The sequence below is a fragment of the Pavona decussata genome, unplaced genomic scaffold, assembly GCF_977016875.1.
Source record: "Pavona decussata unplaced genomic scaffold, jaPavDecu1.1 SCAFFOLD_198, whole genome shotgun sequence".
NCBI lineage: Eukaryota > Metazoa > Cnidaria > Anthozoa > Scleractinia > Agariciidae > Pavona > Pavona decussata.
The window spans coordinates 1453428-1477808 of record NW_028145606.1 but is presented as its reverse complement, the minus strand read 5'-3'; the positions used below and the strand labels follow the sequence as shown (position 1 = coordinate 1477808).

General features: G+C 38.9%; 1 protein-coding gene and 1 pseudogene across 1 annotated transcript in view; both read right to left on the bottom strand.

Annotated features, from left to right (window-relative positions):
- LOC146461486 (serine/threonine-protein kinase ATR-like) overlaps positions 1–24381 on the bottom strand; it is a 99260-nt gene that overhangs the window by 44831 nt on the left and 30048 nt on the right. The window contains exons 12-27 of the mRNA XM_085086916.1: positions 19272–19343; positions 19052–19095; positions 17674–17838; positions 17056–17162; positions 14305–14732; positions 12241–12532; positions 10920–11157; positions 8978–9236; positions 7610–7804; positions 6688–6882; positions 6081–6257; positions 4779–5366; positions 3070–3138; positions 2497–2585; positions 1704–1752; positions 669–755 (exon numbers count right to left, since the gene is read on the bottom strand). Coding sequence (XP_084943042.1) covers positions 669–755; positions 1704–1752; positions 2497–2585; positions 3070–3138; positions 4779–5366; positions 6081–6257; positions 6688–6882; positions 7610–7804; positions 8978–9236; positions 10920–11157; positions 12241–12532; positions 14305–14732; positions 17056–17162; positions 17674–17838; positions 19052–19095; positions 19272–19343 — 3054 coding nt within the window. The remainder of the gene's footprint in view (positions 1–668; positions 756–1703; positions 1753–2496; positions 2586–3069; positions 3139–4778; positions 5367–6080; positions 6258–6687; positions 6883–7609; positions 7805–8977; positions 9237–10919; positions 11158–12240; positions 12533–14304; positions 14733–17055; positions 17163–17673; positions 17839–19051; positions 19096–19271; positions 19344–24381) is intronic.
- LOC146461489 (uncharacterized) lies at positions 19951–21715 on the bottom strand (annotated as a pseudogene).

Genomic DNA, 24381 nt, shown 5'->3' with positions numbered 1-24381 from the left:
AACTCTTATCCTAGTATTTGATTAGCTGCGTATTTGTACCGTCAAAACAATAAAAGTATATTGTGTATAAATTTTTACTGTACATTGACTCAAGCTAACCTCTATTACTTAGAGAGTGTTAGCACTACGGCAAGAACAAAACTCCTATCCTAGTAATTGATTAGCATTTGTGCCATCAATAAAATAAAAGTATTTTTGTCATGTTTAAATTTTTACTGTACGCTGACTCAAAAGAGAGAAACTGTTTAAATCACTGCCACACCATTATCATGTATCATGGCAGTGCTTTTGTAACTTAATGCAACACTTTCACCATAACGGGTTTTATTTAGATGTCACTCTTCTGCTGCGCCAATGCGGACCTAAAGCATTTGTGCTACTTCGCGATTATTTCAATTTGTTCAACTTTTACAGAAACGGCGAATTACCCAGGAACCAAATTACTAGGAGTGGCGTTCAAGTTAAGAAAGAGAATGGAAAATTCACCGCCTTGTGTTCACGTTCTCCACATTTGGTCATTTCACTTTTTTGTTTTGCAGAGAACGGCAAAGAAATGTAAATTTAAACGCACGTGCAGAGCGTTTTCTATGCTCATTAAACCACTTGTTTTGGGGCGTTGTCATTGCTGTCGTTGTTGCTTATTTTCCCTTTTGTCAAACTGAACTTACCTGTGCCCTCGTATCATGCGCAGCAAGGAAGGCTTGAACAAGTTGGTTAATGAGCTCCACAGCAAACTCCATATCATCACAACCACTCTACAGAAAAATGTTAATAAAATAACAGCTCAAGGTATGACATTACATAGAAACAAAACAAATAAATCGCTCTTTTAAAATGCAAATGATAGTTAGCTGGGACGTAAAAAAATCTCTGGCTGTGATCAACCTTTGTACCCATCTCCAGCCAAGTTCGTTCATTCACTAAGTGTCTTCTTCTCTGTCACGAAATCACGAAACGATGTCACGCAATTTTCGTTAACCGGTACACCAGGACGTAGCCCTTTACCTGTTTCACATTCATAAAAAGGGGGTGGGACCAACAAATGGACTGATAGTGGCAGATATAGGCTGGCGTGACCTATTTCCCAGCAAAATGATGTAAAACAGACACATCTGTTGCCTGTTGGTCCAGACCATCATGATGATGATCATCATCATTATCATCATCATCATCAACGCAGAATACTAATTGGGGACACATGAGATGCAGTTACAACAGTTGAACGAGTCATACGACTCGTACGAGTTGAATGACTCATTTGAACGACTGGTGCGACTTGACTAGGCTGGTAGCCTTCCTTAATGAGATACAGTTTCGCCACTTGTGGCGAATCGACGTTTTATCAAAAGTATCACATTCACCACTTGCACCAGTCATGCGACTCGTACGAGTTGAATCTTCACTTTCACGACTTGAACAAGTGGTGAGTATTGGACATTACTGAGAGCCACAGTTCACTATGTTCGTCATAGCTCTTTCGTTTCCAAATCGAGCACTGTTAGATCCAAATGGTCGGGATAGCAGTAAATAACCACAATTAAAAACAACAACAACAACAACATAAAGAAAAAAAAAGAAACAAAGTTTGAATTGTACGTGAGACTTCCAAACATACAAACGTTTAGATGGAACACCATATATTGGTTTATCACATCATTCGAGCAATTCAATTGCACAGCCTTGTATGCATCAAATAAACTAACCTCATATACTGATGGTTCGTCCACAGGATCATGGGTCAGCTTATCGAGCCTACAAGTCATAAACAAGATATATTATGATACCTCTCTCTGAGCGTTAAAACTGGTTCTACATGTATCATACGTAAAAGGTTGAGTTATTGAGTCTTCCAATATAATATTATGTGTCCCATACCATAATGAAGTCTTGCACAAAGGCATTTGTTATTCTCATAAAGTTTCGTTCATCTTCATTATCGTAACCTTTTCAAAGTTTACCCAGGAAGATCTGAAAATGATTTGACTGAAGATCCACAATTTCAATTTTATTCATACAAACAGGAAAACAAAAACACTTAGCAACATAAGTATTGTCGGCAATTTCCAAGCAGACACATGATATTCCACGTGTCAGTTACATAATTATGTTATCAGACTACATGCAAAATGGTTTTGACATGAAGAAAGATTGCTTTAGAAAGAATCTGTCTTTGTCGCGACAAATAAACACATAGTAAAACTGTAAACAAAGTAAAACATATTTTTCCGCCAAGCAATGGAATGTTCTTCCTGAAGAATTAAGAAAGAGTACTTTTTTTCTGATTTCAAGAGACGTGTACAAAGCCTGGATACTTTTGCCCAGTGAAAAGAATTTGCAGAATTATAGTTACCAGTTTAAAGGTCTAACTTATTTTTATTCATCTTTTTTGGCATTGTTTTGTTTGTGTTAACGTTATTTCTCGGAGATATTAGCTAATTTGTAGCTGCTCTAACATTCGAGATGAAACAAAGGTTATGTATGTATGTATGTACTGACCTGCCAGGATCAACAGCTCCCAGCTCACCAAGACACTCAGCTACAAGTACCTTGGACTCAGTGTCGTGTTTATGACAGCTAGACATCAACTTCAGAAAAAGACAAACAAAAACGAATCGTGTTAAACACAAATATGACTCAGTGCAAGTTAACTTGAAGACTGTGATACCTATTATTCAATTATTTAGTTAATTATTGTTTTGTTTTAAAATTAACAGAATTTAAAAGACATGGTGCCGACAACTTCTTTAAGCCAAGAAGCTAATTAGTTGAGAAATCCTCCAAAAACATTGTTACATCACACAAAAATGGGATCGAAAAACTCCACAAAAATTAAAACGAGATAAAAGATGGAAAAGCTGCTCTTACAGTTTAACTCTGCGATAGAGACGTCTTTAAAGGTGTTTAATAAACCGTCGTGCTAGTAGAAGATTCTATGCTGATTACCAAAGTATTCCTTAGTATAAAATAGGCAAAATCTGGCAGTTGTTTCAAGGAGCCCTGGTATAACCTAATGCTAGCTTAGCCGTAAACTTGGGTTTAACTTAGATAACCAATCCTCTCTGACCTTACCACACTAATAAGCTGTGGGATGATAGGATCAACCGTCTCATTGCTGAGGACAAAGCCATGAAGAGTGGCCTGAAATTAACAAGAAGATGGAAACTATTAAAAGGAAACCAGCACATGGCATGATTGTAGAACAAAGAGGGAGAGACAATGCGCGGGTTTCTTATAAGCCAATGTGGGATTAGACTGGCGAATAAAATTTACGCTGGTGCATCAAGAATGAAACACAAACTTGGCCAAGAAAGCCTATGTTGTTAATAAAGAGGATTAAAATACTGAAATTTTTTTAACATAAACGTTTGAGGTCACTTCTTAGTTGTTTCCTTACCACCCGACGTAGCTGAAAGGGAAAAGTTTGATCTATTAAATTGAGACTGAGAACGAAAACGCTTTTTTTTTTAACGTGAACATCATCGCCATCAACACATTTAAAACGATCTTAAGAAACCATGTATTTTGTTAGCATCAGAACAGTACGGCTCAAAAGCACACACAGCCATTCTATAACCAATTAGTAGTAGCAGCAGCAGCAGCAGCAGCAGCAGCAGCAGTAGTAAGCCAATGTGGGATTAGACTGGCGAATAAAATTTACGCTGGTGCATCAAGAATGGAACACAAACTTGGCCAAGAAAGCCTATGTTGTTAATAAAGAGGATTAAAATACTGAAATTTTTTTAACATAAACGTTTGAGGTCACTTCTTAGTTGTTTCCTTACCACCCGACGTAGCTGAAAGGGAAAAGTTTGATCTATTAAATTGAGACTGAGAACGAAAACGCTTTTTTTTTTAACGTGAACATCATCGCCATCAACACATTTAAAACGATCTTAAGAAACCATGTATTTTGTTAGCATCAGAACAGTACGGCTCAAAAGCACACACAGCCGTTCTATAACCAATTAGTAGTAGCAGCAGCAGCAGCAGCAGCAGCAGCAGTAGTAAGCCAATGTGGGATTAGACTGGCGAATAAAATTTACGCTGGTGCATCAAGAATGGAACACAAACTTGGCCAAGAAAGCCTATGTTGTTAATAAAGAGGATTAAAATACTGAAATTTTTTTAACATAAACGTTTGAGGTCACTTCTTAGTTGTTTCCTTACCACCCGACGTAGCTGAAAGGGAAAAGTTTGATCTATTAAATTGAGACTGAGAACGAAAACGCTTTTTTTTTTAACGTGAACATCATCGCCATCAACACATTTAAAACGATCTTAAGAAACCATGTATTTTGTTAGCATCAGAACAGTACGGCTCAAAAGCACACACAGCCATTCTATAACCAATTAGTAGTAGCAGCAGCAGCAGCAGCAGCAGCAGCAGCAGTAGTAGTAGTAGTAGTAGTAGTAGTAGTAGTAGTAGCAGTAGTAGTAGTAGTGGTAGTAGTTGTTGTTGTTTTTTTTGTTCCATATAGCAAGAGTATAAATGGAGCATGTAAGCCGTAGAACGTTAAAAATCTTAGATAATCGAAATGATGCACTAAAAAACTCTAATTTATTTTATTTCAAGGTTATACAAATGACGAAGGGATAAAAGTGAAAAAAAAAAGACCGTGGAGTCTTTATTTCATCTCTAGTAAAAGGCCGTCACATGAAAGCTCAAACGACAGAGACGCCAATAAAGAGAGACGGCTACGTTCCAAATTTTCCTAAATAGAGGAATTTACCACCTTAACGGATTGAACTCGATCAGTCTGGAAAGAAACCACCCTTACCTGATTATCGTGAAGTAGCTGCTTCAGTTTTGATAATGCATGTTTTTGCACATCCACGCTTTCATGAGCCACTCCCCTCAGCGACTGCCGCAGCTGGTCCTGCAAGCCCATATTCTTAGATGCCCTCCCACTGCAAGATCTGAGTACAGCGCTTACTCTACGAAGTTCTGGGATATCAGGAAGGAAGTAGATCTCATGAAAATACTCCTGCACATAGGTTTTGTTCTCCACGATCAGAAAGTGAAAAATCTGAGTTACTCTTGCAGGAAGTTTGTTCAAATACGGCAGGAGGGTGACGACAATCTGACTCAACATGGGGCCGAGGCTTGAGAGTTCAACATTTCGCACAAAGCTGTCCCATGCATCGCATGACAACTCTGGAAATCCCTTGTCTTGGAATCTTAGGCACAATCGCAGGATGCCCATGACCTTAACACGAACAGTGGTGATGAACTTTGGCCCCATAACTTGCATTAGCTTGGTGAGACTCTCAAGAGCTAATCTCTTTTCTTCCATATCAGTGTTCGTTAGAAGCACAGAGTTGTAGAAAGCAAGGATACCAAGCAGTCTCGATTGTAGAAAATTTGCCTGTGTAGCAAGGACAAGAGTTCTCGTGACAAGGCGTATGCATACATACATGAATGAGCTTTATTTGAACCAGGTGTCAATTCATATATAAAAACATGCTCTTCCATCGAGCCGTGCATTTAAGTTTAAATTACAAGAAAAAGAAAAAACCTTCTACTTAAACCCCGTTGGTGTCATGAAAACTGATATAACAACTAACGTCTCACTTATGATAAGACGGCTGATTGAATTTACTCCACTTTAACTACCACAAACGTTGAGGGCCAGTTGTTTAAACAGAGTCTAACTTAGGCTGCGGCCTAAGACAATCAGTGGGCCTCTAAATCTGTTTGTAACTGGTTTATTTCAAGTAGGTAAATAGTTTTCTAGTCTGGGATGCAAGCGTTCTTGTTACCGTCGGCAGTAGACAATGTTTAGATATGATTGTTGGCAAAACTGAAAATGACTTAGAACGTGGCTTTGTTAAACAACGTCTAAACTGTCTTTTAATAATTGACCCTATATGTCTAACATTCGGATTGTTCATTAAATGTTGAAAAAGCGAAAATAAGAAATTTGAAATCAAAGAACTAGGGTAAAATGAAGAGGACAGGAAATATACTGACTGAGACACTCAACGAGGAATAAACATGACAGATGCAATTTATCACGTAGCCAATGAGATACAACAAACATGTGGAATTGGCAACGTTAGATTGAAGGCTGGTTTCTTACCAAATGCTGAGTGGTTTTCAGATCTTTTGGCCCAGTGTATGTGTCATCCTTGGATGCCAGCATTGCCAATCCGCTAAACACTTTGTTATAGCTGACGTTTAGATACAATAATAGCTGATTGTAAACACTCTGGCCTTCCGCTCGTAACAGGCTTCCAAGTTCGACATCTGTCTCTTTCTGGAATGTAAACGAAAAATTCGAACGATCGAGTTTGTCCCATTAAATTTTTATACTGATTTGTCTCCAAGTGTATGGAACAATAAAGCAAGGCCTGTTTATAAGTCGACTTAGGTTCATGATACAAGACATGACTGAAGAAACAGTGGACCACCTTGAGGTTCATCAAAATGTTCTCAAAATGTTTTATCCCACCTAAAACCACGTTGTTCCCATATGAACAAAACATTTTGAAAGAAATCCTACATGAACTATTACAAAGACCTTTCTACCGGCTGCTGTTAAAAGAAGTAAACTAACAGACGATTTCGTTGTAGCTCTAGATCTTGCTTGAATCATGACTGCAAATCAAAGCCAAGAAATCGTGTTCAAAACATGTCTCTACAAACAAGAATGACGTACATGTAAGATGTTGGGAAAATCATATTACCTGCACATAACCAAGAGCCTTCTCCAGCTCAGATGGAGAGCAAGTCCTCACGAGGAAGGAGAAGATAAATTTGAAATTTTCCAATAGCATCTCTCGTCTGTTCATTTTCAGTTCTTTGGCGATATGCCTCAAGATTGCTGACGAGGAGGGCGACGCTTTCTTCACAAGATAAGGGATAACAAAACGTAACGTACTCTGCATAAAAAGACAAGTTTAGTAACGATTAGAAACTCCCCTGTATATGAGAAAGAAAACGCTACGTTCGATAAGGTTACTGCTACCTTAATTTGCATGGTTGTCTTGATACCAAGACAGCAGTACATACTCCGTGGAAAGGCTTGGCAAACAAACGCTTTGCAAAAAAGGCCTTGGCCCTTCCACCCCTATAACGAAAACTCCTGAAAAGGTATTACTAAACAAATCTGCTAATTCATGGGCAGTCATTGGACATCACCACACCAAAATGTATAGAGAAAAGGCCCAACCGCTTACAGAAATTTCAGAAAGGATGTCCCTACCAATTTTACCAACAACGATTCTTGAGAACAACAAAAATGCCGTTTGATTTCTTTTTCGATCGACCAACATAGTTGGATATATTTCTTTCTAAGTCAAAAGCATCTTTCCAATTTGCAGCCTTGCAAGATTCCCCGCTCATCTTTAACTTAAGACTCCATGATGTTAGTCTGTGGGTATAACCATAATGAGAATAACTTGCTGGTGCTGCTTCAGTCACTTTCTCAGTATTTCGAACGTAAATTGTGCGTTTTTATCCAGTTTTAACAATTTTGAGTTCTTAGGAGTTCAAGGTTCAAGGTTCAAGGTGAGTGAAACAGTTTACCAGCTTGCATACAATGCAAATAATGTGATGGAGAGATTATAATGACAGAAAGTCTCAATTGCGTTTGTCAAATGAATGTACCTTTAAGAACGAATGGTCATCCTTGAATTCAAACACCCTGGCAACTTCTAAAACAATGTCCAAAGACACTTTAGCGGTTGGGTTCTGGCTCTGTATCTTATCGATTGCATCCACTACAAACTTGCAAATTTCCTGCTTGAAACTAGAGAACAAATCCTTCAGTGGCTTTCCCTGAAATGTAGCCATCTCCTGGACCTAACAAAGGGCAACGTGAATTTGGTTTCATTAGAACCTCAGCCAGCATTAATTTAAGACAGGCTGTCACAAAAGTTCACCAGTTTCCATTTATACACATGACTGGAGAGGGAAACCGTTAGGATGTTTGAGTGGGTTTGTTTAAGGTGAAACAAATTAACAATAGAAATTTAAACGAAATAGAAAGTAACAATAAACTGGACAGTCTTGACGTATTTGAGCTGTGAAATCTGACAGCTCTCGACCTTAGCAACATCAAGTGAACTTTAAGTTATATAGTTAGTACTTTAGAGGTTAAAATCATTGGTCATTGGTCATTATCGCCCAAGCATTTAGGGGTTAGGTTAGTGGACTCCTGTGGACAAGAAACTCTGTTCGGTAATTAATGTCATTGTTGCTGAGGTAGAGCAACGATGCCCAATTTATCTTTATTTTAGTATGACTGTGAAGAGATGTCCAACCTCTTTACTACGGAAACCAAGAGGACAGGAATTAGGCCTGTTCCAAACGTCGTGCTACTGCCGTGCCGAACGTAAATCAATTTGACCCGGCAGTGGCACGGCAGTGGTTTCAGACGTCGAATGTAATTCAGTCGCGCCAAATTCTAAAATATAGAAATGCATAGAACGAGCAAAATTAACCCAAAATACATTAAAATAATTTATGAATTTATTTCGGCACGGCAATGGCACGCCGTTTGAAACCAAGCCGCGTTACTGCCGTGCGGCACGACAGGGACTGCCGTGTTAAATAATCGTGCCAAACTTAATTCAACCTGCCGAACTAAATGGCTTCAAACTTTGTGCTACTGCTGTGTTTAAGTCAGAAGCACGACATTTGGAACAGGCCTAAGTGTCTATTTTATGGAGGTGTCTGTTTTAGAGAAGTTGACTTTATATGGAGGAGCAACTGAACTGCCCGTAATAAAGAGGTGTCGGGAAGGAGAGGTTTCACTATATTTAGTATTGTAGAGGTTTAAAATCATTGTCATTGCTCATTATCGTTAACAATTTAAGAGGTTAGGTTATTGGACTCCTGTGGGCAAGAAACTCTGTTCAATCATTAATCTCATTGTTGCTGAGGTAGAGCAACAGTGCCTAATTTATCTTTATTTTAGATCGACGATAAATAGTATGACCGTGAAGATATGAGATTTGTTTTAGGCCCCATTACCTGTTTGAAGGCAACAGCTCTTATGAGCTGAGACTGCGCAGTCAGGCTCTCCAGCAAGCTCACAATCACAACCAGAAGTAGTTCTCCTTCAGCAACTCTTCCCAACTGTCCAATTGTCAACACAACCGTTTCCTGTAGTTTGTAGTTTCTTTGCAGTTGAGCTTCAACAAACACTTTTTTCAGCTTCGAAATTACGGTCTGCTGCATGTTATTGTTAGAGTCTGCTCTTCCAGGCTTGACAATATAGGGGACAACATTGCTACCCAAAACAACAAGCTAACACTTACTTATTTATAAAAAAATTCAGTCTGTGGGTTAGGCATGAGAGAATTTTGGTCAGAAGGTCAGTTGTGGGTGCACTATTCCCTCAATGACCTTGTTTTAATTAATCAATCAATTAATTAATTAATTAATAACTAACTTTGTCAACGAAAGTGGCACTTAATGACAAACGAACCTGTGGCCCTCAGATTAGGAATGCAATTGGAATTTGGAATTGTTTTGAAGAAGATAAAGTCTGAACAAACAAGGGCAAGAGGCAACAATAAAAAACTTTGACAATAAACTTCAGCCCATAGAGCCTTATCACTCGGCAGTCATGTTGAGTCTCAGGAGGATAAAAAGCTTTGTTTTGCACGGCAAGCCTCGCACTGAATCTGCGTCTGGCCGAGGCTTGCCGTGCAAAAAACAAAGCTTTCATTCCCACGAGACTCCACATGGCCGTGGAGTGATAAGGGTCTATTTCTCTCCTCCCAGGTGCATAGAAGGGTATCAGGTAACCTACACAAAATCTGAGGGAAACTTGTGATGACTATCATCGTGTCAAGAGAAGAGAGTTATGTGAAACTCCTAGTTGCTCTTAGGTGCACACGGTCTGAGTGCAACCTTACAAACTTAATCATCAGGTTAAAATGTTGACAACATTGTATGCTGCTTCATATTGAAAGAATATGAGGTAACCAAGAAAAGACAGTAGGAAGATTCAGGTAACTATGCAAGAAGTAACAAGTCAGTTTTGAAACCATAGTCTTATTTAGCATATTCAACAACAGAAATCACGATTGAAAAAGACCATAATCAATGGATATTGTTCGACAATTTGTGAAGTTTTTTCATAGCCAATGCCATTACTATGTTACATGAACTTGACTGTTAAACTAAAATTAATCTACATTTCTATACTTAAAAAAATAAATCAACCAGGCACTTCTCCTTTTCCCAAGCCAAAAGAATAAAAAAAAATTTCTCATTTTTATTGACTTCGAAAGTAGTGTCAGATACTTTCGACCACAGGTATACCCAGTCTACTCTCTGTGCGTTGGAGTGAACAGCCATCCAACCTCTGACTGGAAACTTCTTTTATTGTTTTCCATTTGTTGGTTTGGGGGACACACAAATATTTCTGTTTAAATAGTACGTGTTCTTTCCGATTCAAATTGTTTCATTGCACTTTTTGCATTTAGCGGGATGTTTTACAACAAAATTAATTTTGTTTGAAATAATTCTAATGTACAAAATATTGGAGAATACCAAATTTTGCATTTAAATTTCACTAAGGCCACTTATTTGAATTTCGTGATTAGATGTGCCTATTATCACTATTATCAGGAACTAGCCTGAAGTTATTTCGTGTCAATTGAATAACCAAACCATGTCATGAAATCTAAGCTGACATGGAATTTCGTTTCTATGTTTTCCGATGAAATTTGAAATTACAGCGTATTTCCAACAATTTGTAGTGAGATGTAGCTGGAACGATTGTTCAGATTGTTTATTTTTATTGCCTATTACATGATGCAGAAAATTAAAGGAATGAGTATAATAAATGCTAAATTAGGCAGGGATACCACAACAGCAGTAAGTCAATTACAGTGGTCCCAGCCTTCGCTTGGAATGTAGAGCAGTAATTACATCAAATACATTAGAGAGAGGATAAACTCACCTGAACGACATCCTAACATGAAAATCTGGATCCTCAATGAAATCAAAGCACGTTGCACTAATGATAGAACTGTGTGCTGCTGAGTCAGGGGTGAATGTCATGTGTGTAAAAATTCTCCTCATGCTGTTAATGAAGGCATATTTTACAGACGACCCCACTTCAGGTGCTAGAAGTTGTAAGTACGGAGTGAATATTGCAGCGTTTACTATGGACTGAAGGTTATTGGTCTCTTCAGGACCTGGAGAAAAATATGAGAACACGTAAACTAAGGAGTGAAGGAATCAACAGATGTATCATTCGCTGGTTGACCTGGAAACGGGGTTTACCAGTTGTAGAGGTGCTTTTAGCAAAGCATAAGGACTTAGGAACTCGAACCTATGTTTGAACCCAGATATTTTTCTCAGGGCTGAGGAACCAGAACATCAAGGAAAATATATATATCACTACCAGCGAAAACTTTAGAAATGGTATAGAGACACCTTAACAGCTAACATGACACCCAAAACTGTTAACACAGGGCATTACTAAAACAAAACATAATTTTGACGAACTGCAAATCGCTAGTGCCTACAGTGATAAAATGTACCGAAATCAGGTTTCAATGTGAATGGTGTTATGCTTTTAAAAATTGGAACACGTGCATCGGCGTACGAGATAAAATTGAGAATCCCAAAAGGACGGAGATCAAAATGTGTCGAATGTGTAGATCAGGTTTCAGTAGCAAATTGAAGTCTGCCTCTGCTCAAATCTGTGAAGAAAAATCGCCCAAGGCACACATCCAACGCTGATAGGTTGTTGGTCAATCACATAGGTGGCATCTATGTGTCATGTGTTTATGCATGCGATGCGTTCAATTGGCCTTATTCCGGAAAAAGAATGTATACAATAATTACTAAAACTCTGTCACCAGAGTTTTTTGGATTTGCTGAAATACAAAATGGGCCATGATTATTGGGGTGGCAAACGTTTCTGGAGACTTCCTCCCACATTTACCTGAAACGAGAAAACTATTCCATCCTGAATAATCATGGTCAGTCGAACGCGACCTCACATGCAATTGCTCGTATACATGTTTGAACATCAACTACCAGGAAACAAAACCCAATAACAATAGCGATGCTTTGCTTTACCTCACGTGGTGATATTAACGTACCAACCAGGGGCCTATTGGCTGTTCAAACACATCTTTTTAATTTATCGTTGGGACATCTGAATGTCAAAAGTAATGCTTGTAAAGAGTAAACATCGCTATAGTTGATTTACCATTCACAACCCTTTTCGTCAAGTATCTACTGCTGGAGATTGATTAAGTACACATTACCTGTCTTGTATTTATCACAAGAATCACAATCAGGGCAAAGTAATGTAATGCCATTGCAAACAGATTCATCAAAACATAGTCCATCCTTCATCTTTCTAACCACTGTATTCTCTGTAAGTACACAAGCTAGTGATCCTACAACTTTAGCAATTTCTTCCTGGACAGCAGTACCAGCAGTCATGAGCCCAGGGAGAACGTCAGTCATCAGGTGAAACGAAAATGAACCAAGCGAGCATAGCAACAGAGGCAGCCGTTTTAACGCCATTATTTTGGTGTCTAAAGAAGGGTCCTTCTGTTTAAACAATAAATAAATAAGAAAGTGGATTAACCAATGCGTATACAAGTTTAAAGATCGGTATTGTTGTATATTGCAATGCTACTGAACATTTTGAGTGCATTGGAAGACAAAATACATAATATGTGTTTACAACCAGTTACTAAGCATTTGCATTGTGACTGGTAGAAGTTCTTTCTCAGCCCCGTACTGAATTTTAAAACGCAGTTTCTGCTACAGTGGAGCATTGTTGCAAAACAGCCTTCCACCTAATGCCAGAGAGACCAAATCTGTATTCAAATTTAATATGAGTTAAACATGTAAAAAAGTTCTTCTCATTCTTTAGTGCAAACGGATGCTTTTACGTGTTTTACTAATTAAAAAAAGTTTTCTCTTTCGTTACGTTGTTACGTATGTTAATGTTAGAAGGCTAGCCTACTTTTCTTGTAAATTGGAATGTAATTTTCTCGTAATTTCAAATATCATTGAGAACTTCAATATTTGATGTTTCCTAAAACTGGAAAATAAGTTGCAAAACTGAACCAATATTTTTCATTATTTTCACATGAACTGGCTTCACTTTTGAACCAAGACGATTTCTTGGGTCAGATGACCACCAGAAGTGAAAGAATAAGCCCCTGCACAGGAGCAGTCCATAGTTTCCACAAATTCACAAATTTTGAACAGTGTTTCCAAGTGTGGGGACTTAGAGATGGAACACTGTGTAATCACTGATATGTAGAGAAATAGTTTAGTCAAGGCTATGTACTTTTGCATAGTGCTTGTGACTATATTGATGTAATTGCTGTGTTGTGATTGAGGTCATAGGGTATCGTTCAATCTTTCATTCTATGGAGAATTCTCAGTGCTATACGGAGAGACCTGACAGCTACGAAACATAACCTACAATCTTAGATTGCAATGTAAAAGTTTCATCATCAATAGCGTTTGGCAAATGAGTTATTCTCCATTAGATAATCTCATAACCCCAAACAAACACTGCCGTTTTTGCATAGCAACTCTGTCGAAACAAAACATTGTAATGGGCAGGGGAGGGAAAAAAGAGTTTGCCATCCTAACCAACCGTTATAAATAAACGGTTAAGTTTAAAGGGAGCTTCAAGTGCTACAACTAAATCAACTTAAATTGTTGAGAATAATAGTAGTATACAGAATATTGGATAACACCTCCAATTTTTGCTTTGACATTTCGCATAGGCCACCATTTTGAATTCTGTGAAGTCATACCGTTGTCGCTAATATCAGGAACTAACCGCAAGTCATTTCCGTCTAATAGTTGAACAACCAAACCATGCCATGAAATCTAAACTGGCACCAAAATTTGTTTTCTATGATTCTCAATAAAATTTGAAATTAGACAGTATTTCAAACATCCTCGGAGACTCAGGCAAATCAGTTTAATTGTGTTCCTCCTCACCCGACTATCTACCCCTGAGTCTCCCAGGATGTATTTCCAAAAAATGTACACCTGGACCCAGTTGTTCAAAGATTGGATAACTTTATCCACTGAATAGGTCGCGATCCGGCAGATAAAATGTGTGCAAGATTATCCCAATAGTCCTATGATTTGTGAAAAGAGTAGAAGCATATGACAAATTTAAGTATTGGATTGAGTGGAAAACTTGCCGAAAGCGTTAGTTGGAGTACATTTGCTCTGTTGGATAGTGACTTATCCAGTGGATAAAGTTATCCGCTCTTTGAACTGGGGCCTGTATGCCAATTTATTTCAAGAGTACAGATTTTCATAAAAAAAAAAATGAGAACAAATACCAAGGCTAAAAGGAAAACTTGGGTTCTCCATGTCGATGCAGTGTCGGATGGAAAAGCTGCAAGCAGATGAAGACACACATCTTTGCTCCTCCTGTTAACCACAGGACCAAGCGAGGAACCTAATGCAACCATTGCATCCACTGAAAGACTAAACTTGTGAGGAAGATCGCTCCAAGGTGGATCACATCGAGCTAACCAGGGAATGGATATCAAAACTATCAACAACTGGAGCGAATCCACGGGGATTTCAATTATATCTGAGATGCAGTAAAGTGCTCCAGAAATCTGAACAACTCTGTGGAAGAATGAGTTAATGGTGTTCAATGTTTCTGTGCTTTTTGGTACTTCCTTGGCAATTCCAACCATGATCTGTAAGGATGATTTAAGGATGTTGAAGAGGTTATTCCAATCCACGCTGATAAAAAATTCTGAAATAAAAATGAACAAATGAATTTAAATTAACTATTTGATTCATCAAAATGGAACACATATTTCCTTTTTTGTGAAGTGTGTTTATGATGGTTCAAGCTATAATCCTACACCAACAAGCATGCAGTATACCACAGTTGTTGCTTTTCTAGCTAGCAGTTGTAAGTAGCAGCCAGAGTAACAGTATCTCTGTTCTAGGTACAAAATGGTGTACTTTTGGAGTGCTTGTGTCTTTGCCCTGTATTTCCGTGGCATTTTGCAGGGCTTTGGTAAGGAGTATTGCATTATATAGCAAATAATGGTATATATAGCATCGTTCGGCTTGCATTTTGGCATGGCTATGACCAGAGATAGTGGATCTGACAGTGCGCTAGCATTTTGCTTATTTGCATTGAGTAAGGGCCTGGCATACCTTAGCAGTGATTAGCATTTGGCAGTTGGTCTTAAGAGGTGGTGTCGGATTTGTTTTTTGTTTTGTTTTGTTTTTTCTGGGGTGGGTTAGAGAGGCTAAGGCTGCCCTAAACAACAAGCCCTGTCTCCGTCCTGACCCTCTCGTCAGCTCAGAGGCCCCTTAACCTGGGTTGTGGTCATTTGCCAGCCAATGAACTAGTCCATCTGGGGGCTGGCTGACCACATTGGATATTTAACAATTATTCCATGAGCGCGCGTTGGATATGAGATGGTAAATAGCCAACGAGGCGCGAAGCGCCGAGTTGGCTATAACCAATCTCATATCCAACAAGCGCGAATGGAATAATTGTTTTATTAAATTCTCCGCATTTGGGCATTGCTGTTGAAGTTTACTGAATTTTATTTTAAGTAAAAATTTCTTTCAAATTAAAACGACCGGATGTTGAGGCAACTTCCGACCAAAGCGCGCAAAACTTAATGATCACATGACACGCGCAGCTCTTTGCAAACAGAGTTGTATGAAAAATCGAAAGCAAAGAAGATCGGACACAGTCGGTCATCTCAAATTCAAGAAACGTTTAAATGTACGAGTTACCACCTTTCTGAGACAAGCATTCAAGTGCTTTGAAGTTCCAGCTCATCGAGAAGCCTAATAGTTGTGCACATTTAAGCAAATGTTTTGCTGTGTGATGCCGAGCGAAGGAAGGGATCAAGGACGGCTTTTTTTTACGCTGAACTGAATTCCACGCAGACGTTTTAAAACACTTAAGGCAAGTCCAAGTGTACGAGGTACAACCTCACTGAGACAAGCATTCATTGCAAGTTTTTAAACTTCAAGCTTATCGAGAAGCGTAAGAGCTGTGCACGTTTGTGCAAATGTTTTGCTGAGTAGTACCGAGCGACGGAAACGAACATTATGGCCGCCGCTCGTACGGATTTCATAGATGAACTATTGTAACTGGAGTCCTCGTAAATGCGTAGAAACATAAAGGCAGGCATTAAGCTCTTCTTTAGAAATTTCTTCGATCGGTTTTAACCTCTTACCGCCAGGATTTGCAAGCCATCGTGAAATTTTTGAAGGTAACCGGTTGTTATTGTTGTTGTTGTTGTTAAGTTTATGTGATCTAAATCGTAAAATCGGGCAGTTTTTCTGATTTTAAAGGAGACTTCAGAGATACGTACCATTCAATAGTGTCATACCGAACTTTGTGGCTTTTATTGTTGTTATATTGATTGAGATGGCATTGTTTGGTATTTCTTCCTTTTCTTTTTTTTTTTTCCTACATTTTTCCGAAGAACTTTTCGCTTCCCGCCGGAAAAAAATTTAGCTTAGCGACACCTGGGGCAATCGTTTTCCATATTAGGTCAAACTACGGTATATGAGCTGATAACCGGGATTTAGTGAACCAATCAGAACGCTAGAAATGCAATATCCGAGGCTGAGAATTTAATAACTATGAATTAATATCCATGGAAACAATTGGTTAGACGTCTGCAAAAAGTGGATATTGGTAAACGTCAAAGATATTGGCAGAAACAAGTATTTTCTCCTGTATAAAAGTCAACACGTCAATTTCATGAGATTCATAGTTTGGTGAGAAGCCAACTTCATATCAACCCTGCATGCCAATGTTTTCAGTTAAAATAGAAGCAGTTCATATACATACAGATATAAATCTCATTGTGGCTTCCTGCAAAGTATCCATCATGCGACACTGCTCAGAGCTTCCTGCTGTTTTACATTTTGGTTTTGAAGTCATAAGAAACACATTCCTTCATGTTTTGTCAAGCTACTTTGTTCCGACAGAAAAAATCCCGAGATTCAAGGTGACATTTAATAATCAGAGTAATTAAGACCAAATCAACCAACAACATTGCAACATAAAACACTATAGTATAACATGTTAGTACCTTTTATATCACCAAGTTCAATACATTTGTTAATGTGGTAACTACAGAGATGGACCATCGTTTCTATTATCACTCGGATTCCTTCCAGTTCACAAATAAATTCCTCCCGGTTGGATAAAATTGCGCAAAATAAGTGAACGTTTGTAACATCAAATCCACACACTCCATTTTGTTGTGACATCAAAGAAGATATTTCAAAAAATATGTATCTAGCATAGTACAAGGTACTGAATGAACATAGGACGTTTGGTAAGCTGGTGGAAAGAACAAAAATGATGGACAGGTGGATCATTTGGGATGGAGGTAGGTAGGTAGGTAGGTAGGTAGGTAGGTAGGTAGGTAGGTAAATGTGGTGGACAGGTGGACCGGTCGGGATGTAGGTAGGTAGGTAAATGGGTAGGTGGCTGAGTGGGTAAGAAGTTTGGTAGGTAATAAGGTAGGTAGGCAGGTGGAAGGGCCTTAGGTAAGGCAGCAAGCAGGTAGGTCAGTTCAGTCAAAAGGTAGCAAAAAAACCTAAATAATTTCTTCCCTTTACGTTTGCCTCAATTCATTTGCTTGCTTGATCCACCATTTGGACTATCTGCAAATCACTTAAAGAAACTAAGGAATTAACTCACCACATTTGGGCACGTTTCCTTTGCCTTCTGTGACAGAGATTTCTCAAGCAATTTGAATTTACCCAATAATCTGTGCACAGTTGCTGACCCTGGTCTTGATTTCTCCTGCTTGGCTGCAGAATTGGAGATGGTAAGAGTTTTCCTTTTCTTCAGAGAGCTGGCTTTGCTGGTAGGGTCAATAAAACAGCATGATGTAGGACACAATAAGGTGAATTTTTTTCCCACATAAATTATGCATATGATCGCACAGCAACCATTTGTATTTTCCTTTTTTCGCAACTGTCTACGTTACGTACATAACTGCGATGGTCTATTTTTGTTGTTGTTGTTGTTGTTTTTTTAAATTCTTGTCAATGATTTACATTCGAAATCATTATACACATGTCATATTTCACTTTAATCACTTCACTTCCACGGGTAGCACATTGGTAATTCACATAATGACGAGCACCCAACTGGCTCGATAGCTCAGTTGGTAGAGTACTGCACCGGTATCGCAGAGGTAAGTCCCGTTGAAGCCCGCCTTTTTTTCTTGGGGGGGGGGGGGGGTTCTTTTCGCAGCTGCTTGAGTTGCATTTGTAACTGCTATGGTATAGAGCTCAACTATTAATTTTGTATACTGCAGTTTAAAATAAATAAATATCGTTATCATTATCAGGAAAAATTAAAAAAAGAAGATTTCCTTGCAACTACCCTGCACAGCCGGACTGCACAGTTTGTCAAAATCTGCACAGCAAACCAGTGATTACAGGCAAATCACTCTCAAAGATTCCAAGGGTTGCGTTACCCTCAAAACGCCCTTTCATCATGTAGCAAAAAACCCCTTTCAATCCACCGCACGGGAAAAAAATGGCGACTGATACCTTTACCCATAATTCTAAGCGCACGAAAACCCTAAAAACGCTCATAAAAACGCATAGAAAAGCTCTAAAATCTTCAAACCTAACATACATTATGTTGTTAGTACAGGGACGAATTTCTCAGAACTATGGATTTCTGTGCGCCTATTGGCTGTGTTAGGTTCACAAGGTATTGTGGTAAGCTGTACAGCCGCCATCTTTTTCCCGTACTGTGGATTATAAACAGATAATAGAGAGATTTAGCTTTGCGTTTACGGCTAACGCCAGACGGGAAACGTAACGCCGCTGTTTGTTCTAAAATGCATAAACTTGTGTTTCTCATACTCACTTCTCTCTTTTTCATGTTTGCTCGATAGCTGTCACCGACTGAGTGGAGATAAGCTTAAACCAAAAAAGCTTCACTGTTTTTCATCAAAGAGAAAATTTCAGCCTAGCGTTTGCCGTTTGCCGTTTGCCGTAAACGCCATGCTTAATCTCTCTAATAACTTTACAGTACAGTTTGTTGCTACCAAAAGTCACCTTCCAATTGCCATTGCACTTGAGTGTTTCTCTGATTCACTGGACTGGGAAGATATACAAGTGCAAGACATGACTATTAGTACATGTAATACAGTGTGCGTACTTGTCATTTCAAAAAGTGTGTTAATATTTCCATCATATGTCATTGTGCAACCTCAATATTAGTTTTTTATTAAATATACAATGCATTCATTTATACAATCTACATAAATATGTTTACCTTGAGAGTAACCACAGCGTTCTCGTTGCCTCTCTCAGTATTTAATGTCTCACATAAGCATCTCACCAGGAACTAGTCAAAAGAAGCGCCAAAACGGCATCAGCATGATTTATGTAATGTTAAAAAAATGAACAGGAGTATTTTATCGGGTTTAAAACCACGAGGCGCAGCCAAGTGGTTTTAGACAAGATAAAACACGTGCTGCAAGTTTTTTGAACAGCTTCAAAAACATTGCTGGAAAAGTGTGTGTCAATAGAGTTCCCAACAATTCTGCTTTTGTGAACATTGGAAATTAGCATAAGAGAAAAACATTGCATACTATTGAGGAGTGTGAAAAAATGCCTTTTTGATATAACAACATCTACTGGTCAAAAAAACTTTTTCTCGTATTGCAAAAGTAGTTAAAGAAAGTTGGGGCTTTCTAACAAAGCAACAAAAAGCGTAGGTTAACGACATATTTCTTGAGATGATTTGCAAAAATTAAGATTTAGAAGTCCTTTTTGTGAGTTCACATGTTGCCATGGCAACTGCTATGACGTCAGAACTAGCCTTACCTACTGCCCAACAAAAGAATGACAAACATGTTTATAGTTGGCCAATCTATCTCATCAGATAGATTTTTTTTGTAACCTTTCACAAACAGTAGAGAAATGAAAAACCCTTTCAAGCCTCCTTAAAGGGGAAGTATCACGAAAATTTGATGTGGTAATAATGGGGTTGACAGGCCTGCGCGACTCTCACGTGCGTGTTTTAGCCTTAATCAGAGTTTTGCCCTCACTAGTATATCTTTAAGGGAACGCCCTTTCCTGTTTGAAATGAGCGGTTTTCCCGTGTAAATTTCTTTGAGCGCTGGGTTTTGTTCTATTAAATGCCATTTATCGAGTAGTATTTGTTTTAAGTTTGGCACTGATGGTTGATATTGGGTAACAAAAGGCAAGATTCGTTTGTTTTCTTTTTTGTTTTGAAGGAGAGCTCGCCCTCTGTCTTCAAAGTTTACTTCTGAGAGTGTCTTTTTTTATGAAGTTTCCTGGGTAGCCTCTCTCGAGAAGTTTTGCTTTGAAGTTGTTTATGCTCTCCTCAAATTGTGTTTTAGAGGAGTTTGTTCTTAGCAGTCTAAGGGCCTCTCCTTTGACAAATCCTCTTTTAACACCAGTGGGGTGACATGAAGAGAAGAGCGTGTATTGGAAAGTTTCAGTGGGCTTGAAGTGAGTACGCACGTCAAGCACTGCTTCTCTATTGAATCTTTCGCCTTTGTATATTTTCGTATCCAAGAAGGTTGTTTCTGTATCTGATATTTCAGCCGTAAATCTAATTGTGGGATGGTGACTGTTTGCTTGCTCAATGAACTGTGTTATTTCCTCTCTGGTTGTGTTCCAGATGGAGATAACGTCATCTATATAACGTTTCCAGACGAGCGGTTTTGTGGCGCTTTGGTTTAGAATTTCAGTTTCAATTTTCGCCATGAAGATATTGGCGAAAGCGACTGCCAATTTCGTTCCCATGGCTGTGCCATGAATCTGCAAGTAGTCTTTCCCTTTAAATTGGAAAGAGTTTTCCGTTAGAATCAATCTTAGCGCTATTTCGAGTAGATGTGTACGTATGGGAGGTTTTTTTTCATAGTAGGCGTCGAAGGCCTTGCATATTGTTTGAATTCCCTCCTCTTGTGGTATGTTAGTGTATAAGCTCGTCACATCCATTGAGACAAGAAATGCGCCCATGGGCACTTTTGTTCTTTCTATGAAGTTAATAAAGTCTGTAGTATCCTTTAAGTAGGATACCTGTTGCTTTGCTATAGGCTGAATTAGTTTGTCAACAAATGATGATAATCTCTCTGTTGGGCCTTCACACCCTGATATTATTGGCCTACCAACTGGTATAGGCTTGTGTATTTTCGTTAGGGTGTAAAAGAGCGGAATGCGAGGCGTGCTCGGTGTTTGACAAAGCCATTTTTGGGTCATGTCATCTATGTGGTTTCCGCGGTGGAGCTCACTGATTAGTTGTTGGACTCTGCGGTTCGTGTCTTTTATCATCGGTTTTTCTAGAGGTCTGTAGTGTTCTATGTTATCTAGTTGGATTTGACCTTCGTTAATTTTGTCTTGTATGTTCATGACCACAGTAGTAGTGCCTTTGTCCGCTTTTTTGAGATTTATTTCGTGATTCCGTTTTAAAGCTACGAGAGCTTTACGTTCCGCAGGCAGCAAATTGTTTTTAGGTTTTGCCAGTTTGGTTTCTGCAAGTTGTACTTTAACCTCTTCAAGATAAGTTTCAAGGGCGACTGACCTTTGTAAAGGTGGGTTCCATGTTGATTTGACATGGTATGGATGAGGTTCTTTTTCGTCCCCGTGGTATATGTAGCGTAATCGCATTCTTCTTGCGAATTGTTCAAAGTCACGCAAGAGTTGCCGCTTTATGTGTATTTCTTTTGTAACGGGGGTAGGAATAAATTTCAGCCCTTTTGAGATAAGGTTGATCTCATCGTTTGTGAGTTCTTTGTTAGAGAGATTTTTTACGTGTTTTTTGTTAGCCTCTAAGCGTTCATGGAGTTGTTTTTTGTGTTTGGTTTGTTTTCGCTCCTTGCGCTTTCTGCTGGATAAATTAGCCCTTTGCGGTTTCCGTTTGGCCCTTCCCGAGGTATTTGAGTCAGAGAGTAGGCATGTGTACTTTTCAACATGTTTATTTGTAATGCCTTGCAGTGTTGACATAACTTTGCTGAAGCTTTCAAATTTGTCTTGGATACTATCAGCTAGTTTTTGTACATTTTCAAGTGTTACATCAAGGTTACTAGCTGTTGATTTTGGTTTTCTCACTTCTTTTGTCTTATTTACATGTAGATCAGTGCTAAAATGTTTTTTGGAGGATTTTGGTCTCTTTCCTCGTTTGATTACTACTCTTGAGCGATTGATTTCGCGATGATGGAAGTTCAGTGAGGCTTGTACGAACTGCTGTTCCGCGTTTTTGCGGATTCTTTTAACGTCCGACTTGAAATCGTCGTCAGCCTTTATGTGGGCTCTGGCCCTGTACTGCAGAGTCTGAGGGCAAGTTCCTCTTTCGCTGTGTCGTTTGAGCGATTTAATCGCTTGCTCAGAGTTTGCTATCTTTTCCTCAGGGCTGAAGGTTTCACTGTGGCGCCGTTTTCTGTTGAAACGTTGTGGCTCCTCTCGTGTTCTGCAGTTTTGGCGGGCTTTTCCCACTTCTGGAGTTCTTTGACTGCACTCTACTTCGTCTTCCGATTCCTCGAGAAGTGCTTCTTCATCATCGTTTGTAAGCTCCATTTGCTCTTCTGTGTAGGCATTCTCATTGCTCTGGCCTGGGGCTGCTAGGAGTCCTTCGGCCGTTATTATATTCTGCGACATTTCAAATGATGGTCAGGCAAGACCGCGGTTTCGATCCTAATCTTGCGGATCTCTTCAGTTGCCGATTATTTAGAAATGATAGAGATGAGTTCTCGGTATCATTTCAAAATACGCGCTCTTTTTTCGAAATTTATACCTACGCTTCGGATCGAAAATTCTGCAATTCCATTGGCTCATTGGTTTTAGCCAATCCGGTAGCTGCGATTTCGATCCACGGTAGGGCTAAGCTTGACGCTGTGTTTTCTATGATGCCTAAAACGTTTAGTTTTGTACATGAACTGACAATTCTTATAGGGATAGGTGATTCCGTAGAATTATGTATATGTTTTGCAGCTTATAGCTCACTATGGAGGCTGTACATTGCTGTGTAGACCGAGAAAAATGCGTTTTTCGTCTTTGGTTTTGCAGAGTTCATGTACATTGTGTCTTACCGCAGAGGTTGAACTTTCACGACATGAAACGGGGCCTGTCTGATAGCAATCAACATGGTAATAATGGGGTTGACAGGCCTGCGCGACTCTCACGTGCATGTTTTAGCCTTAATCAGAGTTTTGCCCTCACTAGTATATCTTTAAGGGAACGCCCTTTCCTGTATGAAATGAGCGGTTTTCCTGTGTAAATTTCTTTGAGCGCTGGGTTTTGTTCTATTAAATGCCATTTATCGAGTAGTATTTGTTTCAAAACAAAAAAGAAAACAAACGAATCTTGCCTTTTGTTACCCAATATCAACCATCAGTGCCAAACTTAAAACAAATACTACTCGATAAATGGCATTTAATAGAACAAAACCCAGCGCTCAAAGAAATTTACACGGGAAAACCGCTCATTTCATACAGGAAAGGGCGTTCCCTTAAAGATATACTAGTGAGGGCAAAACTCTGATTAAGGCTAAAACACGCACGTGAGAGTCGCGCAGGCCTGTCAACCCCATTATTACCATTTGCTCTTCTGTGTAACCCGTGAGGGCAAAACTCTTATTTAGGCTAAACACGCACATGAGAGTCGCGTAGGCCTGTCAACCCCATTATGCCAAGTTGGCCAATCTATCTCATCAGATAGATTTTTTTTGTAACCTTTCACAAACAGTAGAGAAATGAAAAACCCTTTCAAGCCTCCTTAAAGGGGAAGTATCACGAAAATTTGATGTCATTTCAAAACCCAAAAATGTTTGTCTGACAGCAGAAGCAAAAAAATAATTGTCTAGTTTTGTTATAAACTATCACCCCAGTGCAATAAAACTGTCGATTAGTGCCTCTGGCCAGAGACAGAGTAGGTCGGAATGGATTAAAACTTGGAAAATGTTTGGCTAATGTTTTTCAAGTTTTCGTATTTTTGTTTCCAAAATGCACTAGAACAGATCATGAGTTGTTCCTGTCAAGAATTGAGTTGATTTCTCTCATCTCATTGTTCTAGAATTATTTTTTAGCAAAGTGGAGGTCTTACTTCACCATTTTTAACAAAAGAGGTCAAAAGCCACATGACATTCCCCTTTAAGGACGGTGCCTACTAATACAGAAGTATTTTTGTGCGTTTATGACTCTGCGGGAAAAGCAGATTTTAGCAAGGGCTATTGGAATCCAAAAAGAAAATTGGGGGTAGTCACGCATCTTTCAGGGATAATTAAGCATCATTTATTCAAAAAAGCCAGTAAAATACAAAGTAATGTATGGCGTTTTTTTCCATATTGAAGCTTTAATTATCATCTCTGAAAAATGCATGGTTCCCCCCAATTTTCTTTTTGAATACCAACAGCACTT